General features: G+C 43.1%; 1 protein-coding gene across 2 annotated transcripts in view; it reads left to right on the top strand.

Annotated features, from left to right (window-relative positions):
• Nucleotides 1–13742, top strand: part of xrn2 (5'-3' exoribonuclease 2) — a 41023-nt gene extending 27281 nt beyond the window's left edge. For both annotated transcript variants that reach the window (XM_083790296.1, XM_083790295.1), the window contains 4 exons: nt 78–205; nt 8713–8782; nt 11394–11634; nt 13544–13742. In XM_083790296.1, the coding sequence (XP_083646422.1) occupies nt 78–205; nt 8713–8782; nt 11394–11634; nt 13544–13609 (505 nt within the window). In that variant the 3' untranslated portion in view covers nt 13610–13742. The remainder of the gene's footprint in view (nt 1–77; nt 206–8712; nt 8783–11393; nt 11635–13543) is intronic.
• The last annotated feature ends 4618 nt before the right edge of the window (nt 13743–18360 follow it).

Below are 18360 nucleotides of genomic sequence, written 5' to 3'. Positions count from 1 at the left end.
AAGAAGAATCCTCACACCACTGTATCTTCTCACAGATAATGTGCTAATACTTTGACGCTCTGCGTTGTCATTTACAGTCACAGCATGAACAGAGGAGGCGGGCCCCCCGGCGCCGGGCAGTACAGCAATGCCCCGCCCCCTGGTAACTACCAAGGAAACTACAGAGGAGGAGGAGGAGGAGGTCACCGCCAACACCAACAACAACGTAAGAACCACAGATTGATACTGAATGTAGAATGTTACTGTGTGGGGGGGGGAATGCACCATGGCTAACCGTGCGTGCGTGCAAGAGATGGAGACTTTGAGACTCTGTGTGTCTGACTTTGAAGTTGATGAACAATGTGCTTTGGACCACGGTGCTCACGGGCCCGCCAGCGAGACTCCACGCTATTCCGGAAGGCACTTGATGCAAATAAGGAGCATTTTGGCTCCTCCGGGACCGTGGTTGTCCATTCTGGGTCTTAAACTCGCCAATTAGTGCAAAGCTCTAGCAGAGCTTTGTTGTTGTGGCCTGAAAGAGTCAGTTTGATAAAGGGCGATCATGGTGGAAAGTGGGTGTGGGTTTTTTGTTTGTGTCTGTGATGCCTTCCATTGGGAGTTTTATTTCAATGAGATTCTTATAAGATTCTCTATCAAGAAGGAAAATGTGCAATTGCCAGTTGGCAGTTATTTTTCTTATTGGCTTATTTCAATTTGACTGATCTATTGTCGGATCTATTGTCTATCTTTCAATTAAAGAAAGACTTAATTTGCCTGGAGGAGTGTATAAGTGGGTTAAGTTTATTCATAATAGTTTAAGCCATCATATGACGGATGTGAAAATAGCCGTGCATTGTGAGCTTTTGGCCTGGCTATTTTTTGCCATTTCCAGTGGAAATGTTCTTGTGGGCTACGGCCAGTGTGCAGTTGTCCACAATACCGTTGTTGTTTGGCTATGTTATAACTGTTACTTGATCTAAAAAACATCAAAAGTAGAAGATCGGCCCAGGCCGTAGCGTAACGGTCTGGGCATGGGTGATCCAGTCGCGGTGTGCCGCGGGTTCGACTCCCGGACCCGACACGGCCTTTACCGCATGTCATCCCCCCATCTCTCTCCCGTTTCCTGTCAGCCTACTTTCTATCCCTTAAAAAATCAATAAAAGGCGTAAGCCGCAAAAAAAATATCTTAAAAAAAAGAAAAAGTAGAAGATCCAGAAGCTTGACGCGTTTTGAGCTTTTCTATCTGCAACTTTTGCTGTTTTTGAATTTTAATCCTGAAAGGTAACTGTTTTGGACATATGCGGTTCCACCCGACAGACCATGTTTGGCACTGATTTTTTTTTGTTTTGACCCTCTTCTAGCCTCTGAGGAAATGTTTTTCAAAGATAAAAAAAATAAGCCAAAATAGCCGATCTACAAGTTCACAGCGCATGGCTATTTATTTATTTACATACTTATTTACCTACTTGACACCAGGTTGAAAGTGGTTGATTTAGTGTTGGCTTCAAGGATTTGACTTGATAGTCGATAGCTACTGTATGCATCTCATTGATTTCTAAGTGAAGTTAAACTGTATTGATCTCCTTGGGGCGGAAAAGGGCTTGATCTCAGTATAATCCTAACTAGCATAAGGACGAGTTGCATCACTGAGAGAACTTTTTATTTGATCTATTACAATATTGTCAAATTAAACAGATGTGATTGATGAGTCCGTCTCCTGTTGCAGAGGTCTGTCTAATCTACACAAATACATTTGTAAAAGTTTTCTTCCACAACATTACCAAGCCCAGGAATGGGATTAGCCAAGACAAGTAGGACTCATTCAGGATCCCGACGAGGCTTTGCTTTTGTCTAGATGGCACTTCTCCTCTGGTCCAATGGCCAGGCTGGCCCAGTAATCAGTATTGGAGGCTTTTGGTCCGGTGTGCTTTTGTGATGTTGGGGTCCGGGGTCTCCCTGTTTGCTGATTAGCGGTCTACGAGAACAGGGTTTGCTAATGAGATTGTCGAGTGGACGAGTGGGCCCCACTGGATACACACACACACAATTATTATACTTGTGAGGACATAAATATTTTGCAACAGCAATTTTTTTAAACATGCTTTTATAGCTTTTTTCCTTCCATGTACATTCCAGCCTTAACCCCAATGTTGTGCTGCCACATGTTGTGAGCTTGTAGATGAGCTGTTTACTGTGTACAACTTGGGTATACAACAGGCATAACTCCAGACAGACATCTAAATTCTAATCCTAACCCCAATTTAAATCTCTTTCCTAATTGTAAACCCGACTCAAAACAAATGTAACCATAAAACAACCATTATGACTGACTAATCCGGCACATTGTCCTCACAATGTGTCATTTATCAAATTCTACAATTCTTGGGGGTACTGGGAGTGTATGGACATTTGGCTCTCACAAATAATGGTAATATCGTCCCTTTCGGGTGCAAACCTCATATGCCCAAAACTGTTACTTCTCAGGATTCAAAATTTGCAGATATGCAAACTCAAAACGCATTGCTTCATGCCACGTTTCAAGCTTGCGGATCTGCTACTTTTGATGCTTTTGTTTGACACTGTAGTATAAATTCACGGAAAAACAAGAGGTTTCTGCCTGACAGCAACGATATACAAGTACACTCAAACGCATGCACGCACGCACTCAAACTCAGATACCCTGATAAAAGAGTCCGGGATGAAAAGAGGCATGAAACTCAAAGTTAACTTGCCACTTGTGGCGGCGGGGATACCCCCTGCGGCGATGTGTCAACATGGTGACACTGAAACACGTCGGGGGTCTTTGTCTGCCCGCGTACCACCAGCTGGAAGCTAATAACCCACCAAAGCAGCCTCCGCTGGTGGCCATTATTGTCCTAAACAACGCCACTGACACCCAGCTTTAATCAGGGGGCTCAGAAAGTAACATTCTATCATCTGAGCCAACCGACCGCGGTGGAGGAGAAAGCATGAATGTTTACTTTCAGTGGTGGGGAGTACTTTTTAACTTGACACATTCTAACGGGAGTGCATAATGTTTGCTATGTATAATATATACATAATATACGTGTGTGTGTGTGTGTGTGTGTGTGTGTGTGTGTGTGTGTGTGTGTGTGTATGTGTATAGCAACAAAGCTTTTCAGAAAACTGGTTTAGAACAGTGGTTCGTTTTTTTGTTTTTTTTACATTTGTTTTTGGCTTTCCTGCCTTTATTGATGGTATCAAGAGATGGACAGGAAAGGGGGAGAGAGAAGGGGAGAGACATGCAGCAAAAATCGTCCTGAACGGGACTTGAACACGTGACGCACTGTCAGGCCAGAGCCTATATGTGGTGTGCGCCTGGACCACTTGGCCAGCGGGCGCCCAGAACGGTGTTTCTCAAAATAGCAGTTATACAAGCTCACAGCGCTGCGAGCTTGTACATCTGCTATTTACATTTTCAGCGTGGGTTCCATATATATACACCTGTATATCAATTTGAGGGTCCTTGGCTGGCACAAAATCGTTTGAGAACCACTGATTTAGAAGGCATTTGTAGAATCGGCCTCAAGTAGTAATAGCATAATGTAGGAATTATCTGTTACAATTAAAGCCCTGTATTATACTTGTATAATTTTAATTGAGAATAAAAGTGAAATATATTATTGATCTACTAAAAGTACAGAAAGTTATAAGTAGTCCATCCCATTCAAACATTTATTATTATTATTTTAGTCAATCTTATGAAAATAGTTGAATTACAAGGATAATATTACAGGTTCTCTGTTTAGTCCAGTTTCCTTAGCATACATCACATGACAACAGGAGCGTTAATCTCAATCTTATTGTATTTGTGGCATGGGTATGTCTTTACCATTATCAACAGGTTTTCAGAAATGGAAACTCTTTCTAGATCGTCTATTTTTGCTATTAGTCGTGTGACAAACTATTAAGTGCTTGAGCTTAATTTATGACGTTGTGACCCGACATGTTCGCTTGAAGATCAGTTATGTTTGGCAATTGACACGTCATACTAGTGTCTACTGTAAATTCCAGACATTCCACTGAAATGTCATCTTAGGAATTTTAGAATCCACCTGTGCATAAAGGTCTTTACACACCGGTTTAGCGTGACCAATATACAACGTGCGATTATTTCCACAACTATTAATTTACATTTACCGTGCGAAATTAATAAACGTTTACAGGTCTCTTTTTTTTTTAACTGTTACTTTCCTGTCCTTGGTTTCAAACCCTCCCAGTCTCCCTAGATGGAGACATTGGAGTGGTGGTATTAATTTGAAAGGACTTGGGAGCGAGACGTGCAGTTGTTTGTGGCGGCTTGTAATCCCGGTGCGTTAATACAGTGACTGCAGTGTGTTTTAGGGCTTCCAGGCGTAATCCTTTGTCGCTTTTGTCTCCATCTGAGCGGCTGCCCCCGCAGCCCTTTCAGATCATTGTTAAACAGATTGACAGGTGTCTGCTGCCGTTGTCGGGCTCAGTAAATGGCAGAACTACAAGGTCACATCACGTCACCCCAGTGACTCGACGTGAGCTTGTAGATCTGCTATTTACTGCATGCAACAAACACCAGCGTGCAGCTAGGTATAAATATAAATCCGGCTTAAGTCGTCCAAGTGGTGGTGCAGTCGTCCGCAACCTTTTTTTATTACCCTTTGAACCCCCCCAACCTCTTACATCTGCTAAAAAGCTAATAACCTCACAATCATGTGTTTTTCAAACACTTTACAAAGCACTGTATTACCGGTACTATTATTGAAACTAGCAGATTCAACATTGTGATGCAAATAACATTCTCATTCTCGTTCTGCTTAGTTTCAACACATTCTTTTTAAAACTTTTTATAAAGATTCAGAGAAAATATGATCCCCCGCCCCCCAACATTATGTGTAAACTGTCAGAGCCCAGGGGTGATACAATATCTACACGGTATGCCTTTTCAGACATATCGTATATACCGTGATACAGTGAATGCACATTCTGTGATTTGCAGTTCTATAGCTTAATTCATACTTCTGTAGAATGACAGTTTCGTTCTCCTAAAAGAATACGCATTTTGGTCTAAATGGTCTGTTTAGTACTTTTTCTTAGTTTCTGTTCCCTTGTAGGTGGTTGAAAAATAACCATAAAGACCAACATGAAAAAGAGTCATGATGATTAAAATACCCATGAAAACCAACGTGAAAAGGAGTGGTGATAATATTATGGATCGTGGTACTGCTTGGAAATAGAATGGTGATATTATATCTTTCCATATCGCCCACCCCTAAACAGACGAGGCCTGTTTGAAAGGTAGGCCTGTTGGAGGTAGGCATGCAGGACGTTGTAGTGGGGTTCTAATTGGGGCCCGGCTGGGTGGTCCTTTTTGAAGTGGTGTTTGTGGAGGAGATAAACCAAACGGGACAACCCAGTGACAATGAGAAGAGCTGCTCGCCAGCTTGCTGCTAATTGTGTGTTTGGAAAAATAAAGCGGGTTTTATAATATCCGCAGTCGGGTAGAAACCCTCTTATCTCCGTATTCTACAACATTTTGTGCCCTTTTGTAAATTATTGCCCTGCTTGATCAATGATCACTCGGCAGATGTACAAGCTCAAAGTGGTGCGTTTTGAGCAAAATAAGTGCCTCGTAGCATGGTTAGTCAGCTGGTTATATATATATATATATATATATATATATATATTATTTTTTCACTTCATTTTTATTGAAGGAAGAACAGACAAGGAAACACAACTGACAAGACTATGCGGAAAGAACAAAGACAAAGTAAAAGAAAAAAAAAAGGCTGCATTTTTCATATTACAAAAAAACATTCAATGAAATCCTATTGCAATATCGCTAGGCTGAGATTCCACTTTTCCCACTTTTTATAGAATTTATCCTCTTGTAGTCTTAAGTATGAATGTTAGTTTTTCCATAGCATACAGTTCCTCAATAATGTCCATCCATTGATCTTTCGTTGGTGGGTCCTGCTGGCACCAGTGTCGTGTGATTGCTTTTTTACTTGCTAAGAGGATCTTGATTAAATATTTATCATGTATTAGAAACTCTTCAGGGATATTTCCCAACAGTAGAAAAGAAACAGAGAGAGGTATCTCAAAACACAGAATGGTCTCCAAGGTGGAGTGGATGTCCTGCCAGTATTTCTGAATTTTAGGACAAGACCAGAAAATATGAGCTGGTTATATTTTTAAGTCTACCCTTCATAGTTTTGCATCGACTGAGGGGGTTATCGACCAACTATTCGAATGGCTGACTTTTCAGGACGCAGGCCTAGAATGAACTGCGATAACCGCTTGGACAATCGGGTTTCAAATTACTTGATCAGTTCTGGATTTAACACTTTGAACTATAGAAAGTAGTACAAATGTATGACTGTGTCCATACCGTTTCATTTCATGGACCTCCGGTTCGGTATACATTAGGCCACGGACCCCTGTAACTCTTGGAGTTTTCAAATGGAAACGTTTAACCGTTTCAGTTCGTACGACGTGTGAGACCGTCATAAGGATCCCGAAATATTAGTGCCTACGACGTCTGTGGACGTCCTTGCGACGTCCCAGCGACGCGGGGCGAGATAAGAATATTCAGAATTTTTCCTATATATTTTTTTGGCATTTTCGCTTTTCGCTTTCCGTATGCTAACCCTCAGTGCAATAATTAGCTTGTCATTGACTCCCATGTTAGCGCGGCGGAAAGAATGACTCGTATCTCCTAATCCAAGGCGCTCTCCGTGGTGATGAATGGATCGATATGCTGTCGCTTCATTTCTGCTCCTCATCCGTCTCTCCCGCAAAATGTGAACGCTTTTTGGAGCGTAAAAAAATAAATGAAGATGATCGGGGATGTGAGGTCACTTAGTAAAGTCAACTTTTTTAGGAAAGTGTTTCCGGTTCATGGCTTTCAGAGTAAGAGCGATCAGACAACTCTGGCACCCGGAGCTTCTATTTTGATGCACTTCCGGCACTAAATGTGTTTTAACGGGTCCATTTGGTTTTTTACACTCTCAGAGTTATAGATCTGTTTCCTAACTATATTAATGTCGTCATAATTTACCCTGGAACCCCCTCAATGACCCCTGGGGGTCTCCCCAGACCCCACTTTGAGAACCACTGATATAAACAAACAAGTCCTGAGTTTGCAGCTGGTCATCATCACCCTAGCAACAGTGGAACACGGATGAAGCCAGTTGCTACTTTTTATTTGTCACCCCCTCTCCCTGTCTGTCTCTTTCCCTTGTTTAAGTGGCTTTGTAAAGGAGCTCGCTGTGATGGGACCAGAGGTACTTGAGTTTACCCACAATGCCACAGGCTGAATGCTTATTTCATTTTCTCAACAAGAAAAAATGCAAAGTGTGTGTGTGTGTGTGTGTGTGTGTTGGCTCCATGTTTCCCTCTCGCTCTGCCTCTCTCTCTCTCCACCCCCACACCCCTCCGCTGTGATTTGTCATACTGAATAGAGCTTAGACTATTTATATATTAATCTTTTTGTATTGTTACCACAGCGACTGATTGGTTCTGTATTATCGCCATAAAAGATTTACAATTGTGGGTTTTAGATATCTGGGTTAAGGCTGAGAGGAATCGTGACCACATTAACCCTAGTAGCATCTCTCTTTTTTTTTAGGCATGTTGGCGAAATTATTCTAAACAATTGGGCTAAATTCCTGCTAAACCCCCCCCCCCCCCCCCTCTCCACCTTTCATTGTTGCGTGAACGGTGTATAAAGGGAGAAAAGTGATCTGGAATCTGTGTTTTTTGTCTCCACCAGGCCGTCCGTCCGTGTGTCCGTGACAGGCTAATCTCGGCCACCGTTAACCCGGTCGATGCCAAATTTTGCACACACACTCCCTGGATGCCAACGATGAACCTCTGCCCCAAACTTTCCAGAACGGCCTGTTATAGCGCCACCAAGAGGCCGCTTTGTGCAAAAACTTCACCGTTAACCCGGTCGATGCCAAATTTTGCACACACACTCCCTGGATGCCAACGATGAACCTCTGCCCCAAACTTTCCAGAACGGCCTGTTATAGCGCCACCAAGAGGCCGCTTTGTGCAAAACAAGTTTTTGCACAGTACACCTACAGATTTTGTCCAAACATCACGCAAATTGGTACACAGTCTCTCTAGAGCCATTCAACCAAACGGGTCTTTCAGATTTATCACACTCCATCCTGATTGGTTAAGATTGGCTTCCAAAGTTCACAGGAGTGCTCAGTTTCAAACAAAATGCTGCAAATCATGAACACATCGCGTGATTTCCGTGAAATTGTGCACCCACATTCCCACTAGGCCGAGGACGAAATGCCACATGAACAATTTCAACTCAGCCTCAAGGTGGCGCTATAACTGGCCGAAAAGTGTTTTTACCTCTAACTGCACGGATCTGTGGATAACCTGGTGGAGACCTGTGCCCGGAAGGGCACTTTTTCTAGTTTCCCCTGTGTTTCTCGGGCATGTTTCGATTTCTGCCTCAGGCATTGGAATGCAAATCAAATGTTTTGATAGTTTGTCATGAATTCTATTTTGCACACAACGTAGCACAGTTAAACCACTTATTGAACGCCCTTCTGTCATGGATTTAATGCAACGCAGTTCCAATTTGAAAAGTTTCATAGTAGCTCATGTTTTATTAAAAGGTATGTTTTTGATGCCACACTATAGCGATGGGTCCTTATAAGAGCTACTGAGGCTTAACACAACCTAACCTCATGAATCTGTCTTTGGTTTGTCTAGATTCCAGGCAGCAGCAGCAGGGCAGCTTGCTGGGTGTTCCTCCACTCCTCAATCAACCCTCATACCCAAGGTGAGAGAACTCTATGGTTGTGTAGGCTTTTCTGTTCATTTCTCCTGTAGCCATGTATGCTTTTCTACAGTCGGGTCAGGTAGGCTTTTCTGTCATTCGGTCCCTCGAGCAAACAGTCGAGAGACGAATCTTTGGTTAATTATCTGTGTTCTTGCTTACTGTAAATTACTAAATTGTATCTGATGCCGTGGTAGAAGGCATGCTCAGCCAGTAGTTGTCTCTGTGCCAAACAGTCGTATGACCCCCTCTAGAATTAAACTGTAATTTAAACATGTCGTCGTCTGAAACTGGTTGCTCGTCCCCATAGGAATCAATCAGAGGGGATTGAGCGAGGGGGACGGGTGGGCTGGTTGGGGATCTTTTTAAACGTGAAGCTTCTTCTCTGGTGCGCTGAAACAGATTTCTCTGGAGGAGGTTTGTGTAACTTAATGAGCCATCACTAATGCTGTTGAGGTTGTATCATCTCTGCTCCCTTTCTATTGACTCTCTTCTCCCAGACCTTCCCTGCCCGCCCCGGGTTCCATTGTGGCTTTGTGTCAACCTCGGCTCACTTAGTTATTATCCTCACACTGAAAACAGTTTCTTTAGCTGCGTTAAGAAAGCAGACCCTGAAATGAAATGCATTAAGAACTTTTTTTGGGGTGGTGGTGGGGGGGGGGGGTGTCAGGCAAAGGGATTATGGATTCCAGCGCTGTGCTTAAGCTCGCCGTTGGGCCAGTATGTGACCTGGTTTGGTAATAAGGGATGGATGGGACTGCTGGGTATGTCTTTTTTTCCCTTTCTTTTAAACCTTTCCTTTGCCTTTCTTTTCTCATCCTTCATTGTGCTGAATGAGTTGAGGCTTTTTTTTTAATATGGTTGGGGTTGGCTTACGGATGGACACATTGTGTCGGCCGCCTGTGCACTTGGAGGGCCTTGGCCGGCCGTGTTTGGCTTCGTGCCGACGTATGGCATGTCGTTGCTGCTGTTCGGCAGAAACCTTGTATGTCAAACTGTTACTTCTCAGTAAATGGGGGTGAAAAAAGAAACTCGTATGGTTGCTGTTGAGCAGAAATTTTCTTTTTTTCTTTTGTAATTTTATCATACTATACAGCGTCGCACAAGTAGCAGATCAGCAAGCTCAGAGCGTTTTGGAGCTTGTCGAGCTGCTTGTCGGATTTCCACCCGACAGGATATAGCGGATCTACAATCTCACAGCCCGTCGCTGCAGATTGTAAATCTTTTTTTTTCCGCCTTATTTTATATTTTTTATGGAGGCATAGACAGTACGCTGACAGGAAATTGGGAGAGAGATGTGGGGGGGGGGGGGGGGGTGACATGCAGTAAAGGCTGTCAGGATCGGGAGTCAAACCCGTGGCACACTACCAGACTAGATTACCAGCCAGGTTGCCTGGACCGCTGAGCCACGGCCCAGGCTGCAGATTATAAATCTGCTATGTTTTGAGTACATAGAAAAAGTGCTATATAAATTAGAAGTGTTTTTAAACCTTTCTTTAGATAACAGTGAAAGTGTTGTCTGTGGGATTCTTTGGAACTCGCGGTTCTTTTTTCCTGAAAAGTAACTATTTGGACATATGAGGTTTCCAGTAAGTTTCATTTCATACTTGCGCGTTCTTCCGTGGATCTATAGGAAGCTCTAAGTCGTCCCATACGAGTGGCCGTTTCATCCTTTGAGGCCTGGATCCTCGGGGTAAATGGCAGTCAGCGGGGCGTCTCACTGAGGTCAATTCGAAGTTGAAACGATAGAAATTTCAAAAGGTCTTTCGGCTCCTTTTGATCAGTGCCATCAGCCATACTTGACCATGATTGAATAGAATGCCCCTCCCCCGCAAGGACTTAACAAGGACTCCCCAAAATTCACTAACTGAGTGAAAATGGCATTTTATAGAAGTTCACTCATTTACTGCCAAGAATATTTGGCCAAAATAGCCATCATTGCCAGCTATTTTTAAATACCGAATTTCCTATCAAAACATACTTTTTGACCTTTTCTGTGCTGTCCGTTGCCTGAATCACTAAATCGTCTCGAATGGAAACCTCATATGTCCAAGACTTTTCAGGATTCAAAGTAGCAGATCTACAACCTCAAAACGAGCTTATGGATTTGCGGATTTTGCTGCATCTGTGTGACGCTGTAGTATGATCAAGTAGGGTGTTAATTTACGAAAAAATATGTTCTGGGCGGGAACCCATTTTGGTGTTTTAAGCATTATGTTGTACTTTAGCTGTGGAAAAATAGCAGCGCTATGAGCTTGTAGATCTTTTCAGAAAAATCGTGAAAATGTGGCGCAAATCTTTTAATCTTTCACAGTGAACGTTTTTAACTAAAATCTTTGCTTCTGGCCGGTCCCTGGAACAACATTTTCAGATGGCAGTCCGCGGCCAATTACATATATTATTGGGGGTCCTTGACATGAAAATGTCTGAGAACCACTGACATAGAAACATGGGGTTTTTCAGAAAACTGTCAGGATTTAGAAGGAATTTGTAGAATCGTCATCAGGTCTAAATGGGTTAATTGTAATCGAAGGCAAAAGCTGTAGCCCTGTAAGTGGCATGGATAATGGATGATCTGTTGAGTGTAATATATTGTATTGCCACCTCCTCACAGACCGCAGCAGTACGGAGGAGGAGGAGGAGGAGGAGGAGGAGGAGGTGGAGGTGGTGGTGCTCACGGGGGCTGGGACCGGGCCATGCAGTCTCAGACGGGAGCCTACAACCAGAACCAGTCCCGAGGAGGAGGGGGGCATGGTGGTGGAGCAGGGAACTACCACCAGCGCTACGACCAGCCCCAGCAGCAGCAGCAGCAGCAGCAGCAACGCCGCGATGACAGAGGGGGACAGCAGCAGCAGGTGAGACCTTTATGCCACTGGTTCCCAAACACTGGGTGGGTCGTCGTACTTTATTTTTTATCCACCAGGCCGAAGGCTTGGGGAGAGAGTATGTTTTGCAGTCCGTCCATGTGTGTGTGTCAGTCCGTGTGTCCGTCCGTCTGTAGACAGCTAATCTCCAGCACCGTTGGCTTGATCGCAGCTGTACTCTGCACACACTTCCTGAATGCCACAGCTGAACCTCTGCCCCAAGGTTCTCATAGCGCCACCAGGAGGCTGCTTTGTGCAAAAAGAAAATTGGACAGTACACCTACAGATTTTGTTCAAACATCACGCAAATTGTACAGTCTCTCTAGAGCCATTCAACAAAACGGGTCTTTCAGATTTTTTTAGACTCCAACCTGATTGCCTAAGATTGGCTAACAAAGTTCGCAGGAGTGCACGGCTTCAAACAAAATGCCGCAAATCATGAACACGTGATTTCTGTGAGATTGTGAGAAATGCCACTGGAACATGTTCAACTCAGCCTCATGGTGGCACTATAACTGGCCAATTTGAGTTTTTACCTCTAACTGCACAGATCTGTGTACATACACACACTCCCTAGAGGCCAAGGAAAAACCTTTGCCTGGAATTCTGCTCTTTATAGCGCCACCAGGAGGCCGGCATATGTAGATTTTATCCAAATTTCACGCAAATCGGTACACATGCTCTCCATATGATCAAGATTGGTTTGTTTGATTTATCATAATCCGTCCTGATTAGCTACGATTGGCTTCTAAAGTTTTCAGGAGTAGCCTGCTTTGTACCTGTTTTTTTTACAAATCACCAATCCTCAACGCAGCGTCCAATTGCGGGTGGACTGTGCATGCATATTCCCAGTAGGCCGAGGAAGAAATGCCACTTGACAGTTTTCAAATCAGCGTCATGGTGGCAGCGTCAATAGGCCAAGTCACGTCACACACACACACAGAAACCTGTCTATATTACTCTTAAACATTTTGCCAAACATCACACACTCCTATCCTCCTGGTGGAGTCCCACCAGGAGGGCCCAGAAGGGCACTTTTTCTATTTTATTTTTTTTCTGCATTTTGTATTTCGAAACATTTTCACAAACCATTCCCCCAAAAAGCTGCATTTTTCATGAATTAAAAACGAATCAATGGCAGTGATTTTTTTCCCCCAGTAATTTCATGAAGAAAACACATGCTTAAGAAGTAGTGAAAATAGCTGATCTAAAAGCTCACAACGCGGCGCAGAGCGTCCCATGAGAGAGTGGGACACGGTGTAGATTCCCAAGCTCACAACAACTTGTAGAAAGGTTTCCTGCGGTTCCTTAAAGTAAAAATTATACTGTATATCATTGTGTTATTTCAATGGTGCTGGACAGTGGAGTCCGAGTCAACTCATGTGAGTTGTTTGACATTGCAAATTGAATACACATCCTGCACCATTGGATTTGCACAAGAATGCTGTCGTATGACCTCAGACCTGCTTCATAAAACTCAAGTCGTGTGTCGGGAGGAAACCTCGCATGTCCAAAACTGTGGCTGTGATTGGCCTAATTAAATGGCTCTGAAAGTGATCCAACGCGATATCGTTCACCTCCGTCATTATATTATAGTGAACTCTGTCATCCACTTGAGTTATAGAAGGGTTCCTTGTAGAATTGCATACATCACTGCTTTAGATTATCGTTATTTGGAAATATTCCAAAAAAATCCTGAACGGAAGAACCCTTGATAGTGTAAATTAATGTCTAAAACCCTCAGAGTTCCTTGAGGCCGGTACAAAATGGACCCTTACAAGTCTGTACTCTCTTTAAATGTACAAATCTGGAAATTGTACAATTGAGTTATTCTGGGTGTTCTTTGAAATAAAAGGTTTGAGAACTATGTAAATGATGTATGGATGTTTGTGTTTTGCAGGGTTATGGATCCTCCAGGGGAGGCTATGCCGCTCCACCACCTTCTAGAAGATACAACTGGAACTGAAATGGACACGTGGGGCCAGGATTTTGTACATGAAGCTCTTTCATGTCCGTCTGCTTTTCCCTCATTGCTTATTTGTGAACGTTTTTTCTTCTTGTTGCTAAAAGTAAATGTCCTGTAGAGATTTGTTTTTTAATGGACGTCATGTGAAATAGATGAGTTATTATTTTTTCCGGACAACTGCTTGCTCGTTCGTTTTTATTTAGGTTTTTTGTTTTTCCTTTTTTGAGATTTTGAGAGATTTCTCCAAACACTATGTTTTAAATTTGTTACATCATGTAATAAACAGGAATTTAAATCTCAACTTGCGATTGGTCATTCTCTTCCAAATCAAGAAAGTGTCTGATTCGCACAAACTTGTGATTGATTTCACATATTTATTTGGAAATATTTGGTCATTTACTGCAGTTATTAATTACAAAAACAAATCATTCAAATGCATAAACCAATAGTGCTGTTGAATGTCTGTTTGGTGTCAAAATCAAATCACAGGTTGCAGTAGCCTATATTTAATGTAAGCACTTGCTTTACTTTAATGTTGAGATTATTTCACATTTTGTCCGCAGGCAGGGTTAATCTTATGCCTCAGCCTGTTTTGTTGCATTCTCTGATCCTGTATTGACCACAGTCACTATCAATGTTTACCTACTAAACAATAAAGTGAAATCAACCCCTGTTGCATTTCCATGCATAAATTCACACTGACCTTATAATGCAGTATATGATGGGTTATGAAAGAAAAAACGTATTTTTTATAATATGCAGTACATTTTACTCCAAATAGAGCACCGAAGTCCTGACGTAACTCGCTCATCCCGACGATTCCCCTGGTTCACGGAAGTAGTTTCTCTATGGAGAATAACATGGGGTGATCTTAATATCGTCTACTATAAGCGTTGTGGTCCAAAAATAAACAAGCTGTCTCGGCGTTATTGTCAGGGAGGTGTCTCTGTATCATTTGCAACAGTCAGTCACTCATATATGATACAGTCTGCTTCTAGCGAAAATCTAACTAATTCAGCAGCAGTAACATTAGCGTTTTCTCTCAGTCAGTTGATTCTTCATATCCATGTGAGTGAAGCGGCCGGGATGACATGTTTATTTTTCAAACAGTTCTTATATGAATCAATCTAAAACTCCTCCTATGGTGATTTCAATGCAACTAAACAAATACATGAACCTGGGGACTGACGCCCTCTACTGAAAGTGACGTCAGACTTCGGTGCTCTATACAGCGCTTCATTTTAATTCGGTGGGGGAAGGAAATCCTACTTTGTCCTGGTTTGATGAGGTATCCTTAAATGATGTTCCACTTTGCGTTCCCAGGGATTAGAGCTAAAACAAATCTCACGACTAAAAATGTGCAAGTCCCAGTGATTTGTGAAGACACTGTGAAAGGAGTCCTCCACAATGTCGCTGTGTCCTAAACTATAAAGAATTATGATCTTTATAGAATAGGTAGGCCGTCTCATTTCTGATGCTCTATGCGTAGCCAACCAATTTTAAGAAGTTGGCACAACCTTTGCTTTCATGAAATATCTGGGCTCATTGGTGTTTATGGACATGCTAATTTGACCACCCATTGTTTTATTTTTGTGGAAATTACAGTAATCCGTTGTGGAGACAGAACTTTAATACAATGCTTTCCATTGAAATTGCTTTCTTCACCCTCAACTTTAACCACAATCAAATTAATAACAAACAAAATGAGACTTTGTATATCGCTGGTTTAATTCATGTAAACCTGCAATAAGTGACTATAACCTACAATCTTGTCTTTGTGGTATACTAAATGCCAGCAGCAATCACAAATGTAATTTTACGAAGGAAAAGAAAACTGCAAATGTAAAAATACAGCCACTGTGGAATGTCTGCAATACACCGTTCAAGTTCATTGCTCTACATATAGGCTACATATTGCCAGAACTATTTATATTTCTGAGAACTGTCTGAGCCCAAGCATTTTTTTATTAATTTTCTCAGCCTAAACTTTTTTCCAGTGCCTTTAATTTCACTTCATCTTAATTCACTGGTTCTCAAGTTTTGCCCCCCGTCTGAATGGACTGTTGGGTCTGTAACTCGGGTGTACAAAATATTGTTCCATCACCATGTGTACACTGGAGTAAAGACAAAAGCGTAAAATCAAGTCCAGGGCCTAATATCAATCACCATCAAACTGTGGATCCATGAAATGATAAGGGAAAAATTTGCCAATCACTGTTTATAATTGAGTGCTCAAGTGCAGTCAGATTAAACTTGACAATCGCGTCCAGGTCAAGTGCAAGATTCTTTTTTTTTTCAATGTATAAAGTTTACCCTCCTTTTGTCCATGTGACCTCGTGGCGTGCTACCAGGTCCGTCCGTACAGTAAGTTAGCATTGATCATGCTGTAATTATCAATCAGCCCCGCGTCCGTGTGGCTGGCGTTTATCTGCGCGTGGTGGTGCAGTGACAGTCCGTCCGCTACAGGGGAGAGGATTTGCCGTGGTGGTGGGCTCGGCGACACGGACATGATGTCGCCCTCCTCCTCGAGGTCCTCCGTGCAGGCCGCTGTCAGAGACAACGGGTTGACGTGCAGCAGCAGGTGCTGGTTCTGCGGTTGTTGGCTACCATCATGAACGGTGCTGTTCTGCCGCGGATGGTGAGCGGCGGAATGCATGTCCGGTTGACAGTTCTTATTGCCGCCGCCGGGTCTGGTGGTGCCGCCCGGGTCGCCCTTCACCACCGCCAGACCCGGCGCTGGCAGCACCCCGCCGGGCCGGTTCGGAGAACCGGCGGCGCCGCCAACGCACGAGGAAGAGGAGGACTGTCCTCCCCCTCCTTGTAGCTGCTGCTGGGCCGCCTTGTCCTTGACCTGCCGCTTCATCTTGTAGCGGTGGTTCTGGAACCAGATCTTCACCTGCATGGGCAGTGGTGGGGAAAGAAGTAATAGGTATAATATAGGCCTATACGCCAACTCACGTTGTGTAGCCTACTTAATTAAATGTATCAATATACTGCATATAAAAATACTCTGTTACAAGTAAAAGTCTGGAATTCAAAATTGATTCGAGTAAAAAGTAGGCCTGCCGCCTGCCTACACATTTAGTCTCGAAGACTTCAAGTATAGTCGCTACTAAAAAAAGTAGAAACGTTAGCACTTTCTATAGGCCTATGGTTATTTTCTACAAAAGTGGAAAGTGCTCATTATGCAGAATATTGCATGCAGAATGTCCCGTGGGCCGTTTTACAAGTTAGGCTATAGGCCTACAAATATGTAGCCTTGCATCGTGATGCATTGTGAGCTTAGTTGTGGATCGACTATGCTGAAGTTCATGGTTACTGTAGGCTACCATGTGTTGTAATAATAATTAAAGTCTACAAAGTATAGCCTAACTCGTTTTCAAATAGTGGAGTTGAAGCACAATGAATGGTCCTGTGTAGATCCGAAATGAGAGTAGAAGTAAAGGCAGGCCTAAATACTTGAGACTCAAGTATTTCTTCATGACTCAAGTCTTGAGTCGTGAAGTAAAGTACAAATACTTCAAAGTACTTTGAGTAAATGCGCTTAGTTACTTTCCAGCACACCGTAGGCCATACTGCACCTGGGTGGGCGTCAGGTGGATCATGGCGGCCAGGTGCTCCCTCTCCGGGGCGGACAGGTACTTCTGCTGCTTGAAGCGCCGCTCCAGCTCCAACACCTGCGCCTGGGAGAAGAGCACGCGCCGCTTCCTGCGGCACGGGGCCGCGGCGTGCTGCTGCAGCACCATGGACTTGGCGGCGTGGTGGTGGTGGTGCTCCATCCCCGCGGCGAGCGCCGACATGCCGGCCATGTTCATGCCGCCGGAGGCCCCCATGAACCTGGAGACTTTATACCGAGAAATAATAATAATAAAGTGAATTTATAGGCTACACATCACCACAATGGAAACAAACAAGGCCTCATGGCTTTTTGTGTTATCAATCAACACGCGCGCGCGCGCGCGCGCGCACACACACACACACACACACACACACACACACACACACACGTTTAACATCTTCATTTGCTTTCACATTTAACAAGAAATGATTGAACACAAGCAATCGTAGATGCACAAACTTAATTGGAAAACTCAACAATCACGGGTACAGGAAGCATCGCCGACTGCCAATTATCACAGACACTGAACAGAATTTTGCCAATGCCTTAGCTCTCGGCTTGGGTATATTCCTGCAATATGCAGGCTTCTCACGACAGATTGATGGACATTACCGAGGCCTCCAAATATGAACACAAGTAGTTTACATTTGTATTTTGTAACGTAACCAAGGTGTATAATGGCGTCCTTTATAAGACGCTGGTACTATAGTAAGCGCCTTAAGGAATGCCTCTTCCTGTGGTGAAATGTACTTCCAAAATGTTCACTTCTCTATACTGTCCAGTCTGTCCTCGTCATCAACAACAATGTTTATAGCTGTATTATAGCTGTTACATTTTCATTACATACAACATGGCAGTTGAAACACATGAGAAGCACTCACGCGGGATGGCAATTTCAATTAATCAGATCGCTTCCTCGAATAATGCACGTATGGCTTTCTTATTTAGAAGAAAGAAAGAGAGTATATATTTGTTTTTTTCTTTTTACATTTTGAGGATGGAATGGGAATAGGCTTTTTATATTCATGTATTTTATATGTAAAGCGCTTACATTAGCCAAACATATTTTAGTTAGGGTGCACAAGAACCTATGTAATTTAATCCTTGTAGAGAATATTGCAGTAATTTCTGG

Source organism: Protomyctophum parallelum (genome assembly GCF_964188405.1).
Source record: "Protomyctophum parallelum genome assembly, chromosome: 19".
NCBI lineage: Eukaryota > Metazoa > Chordata > Actinopteri > Myctophiformes > Myctophidae > Protomyctophum > Protomyctophum parallelum.
The sequence above is the reverse complement of the archived record's forward strand: the minus strand, read 5'-3'. Positions and strand labels throughout refer to the sequence as shown.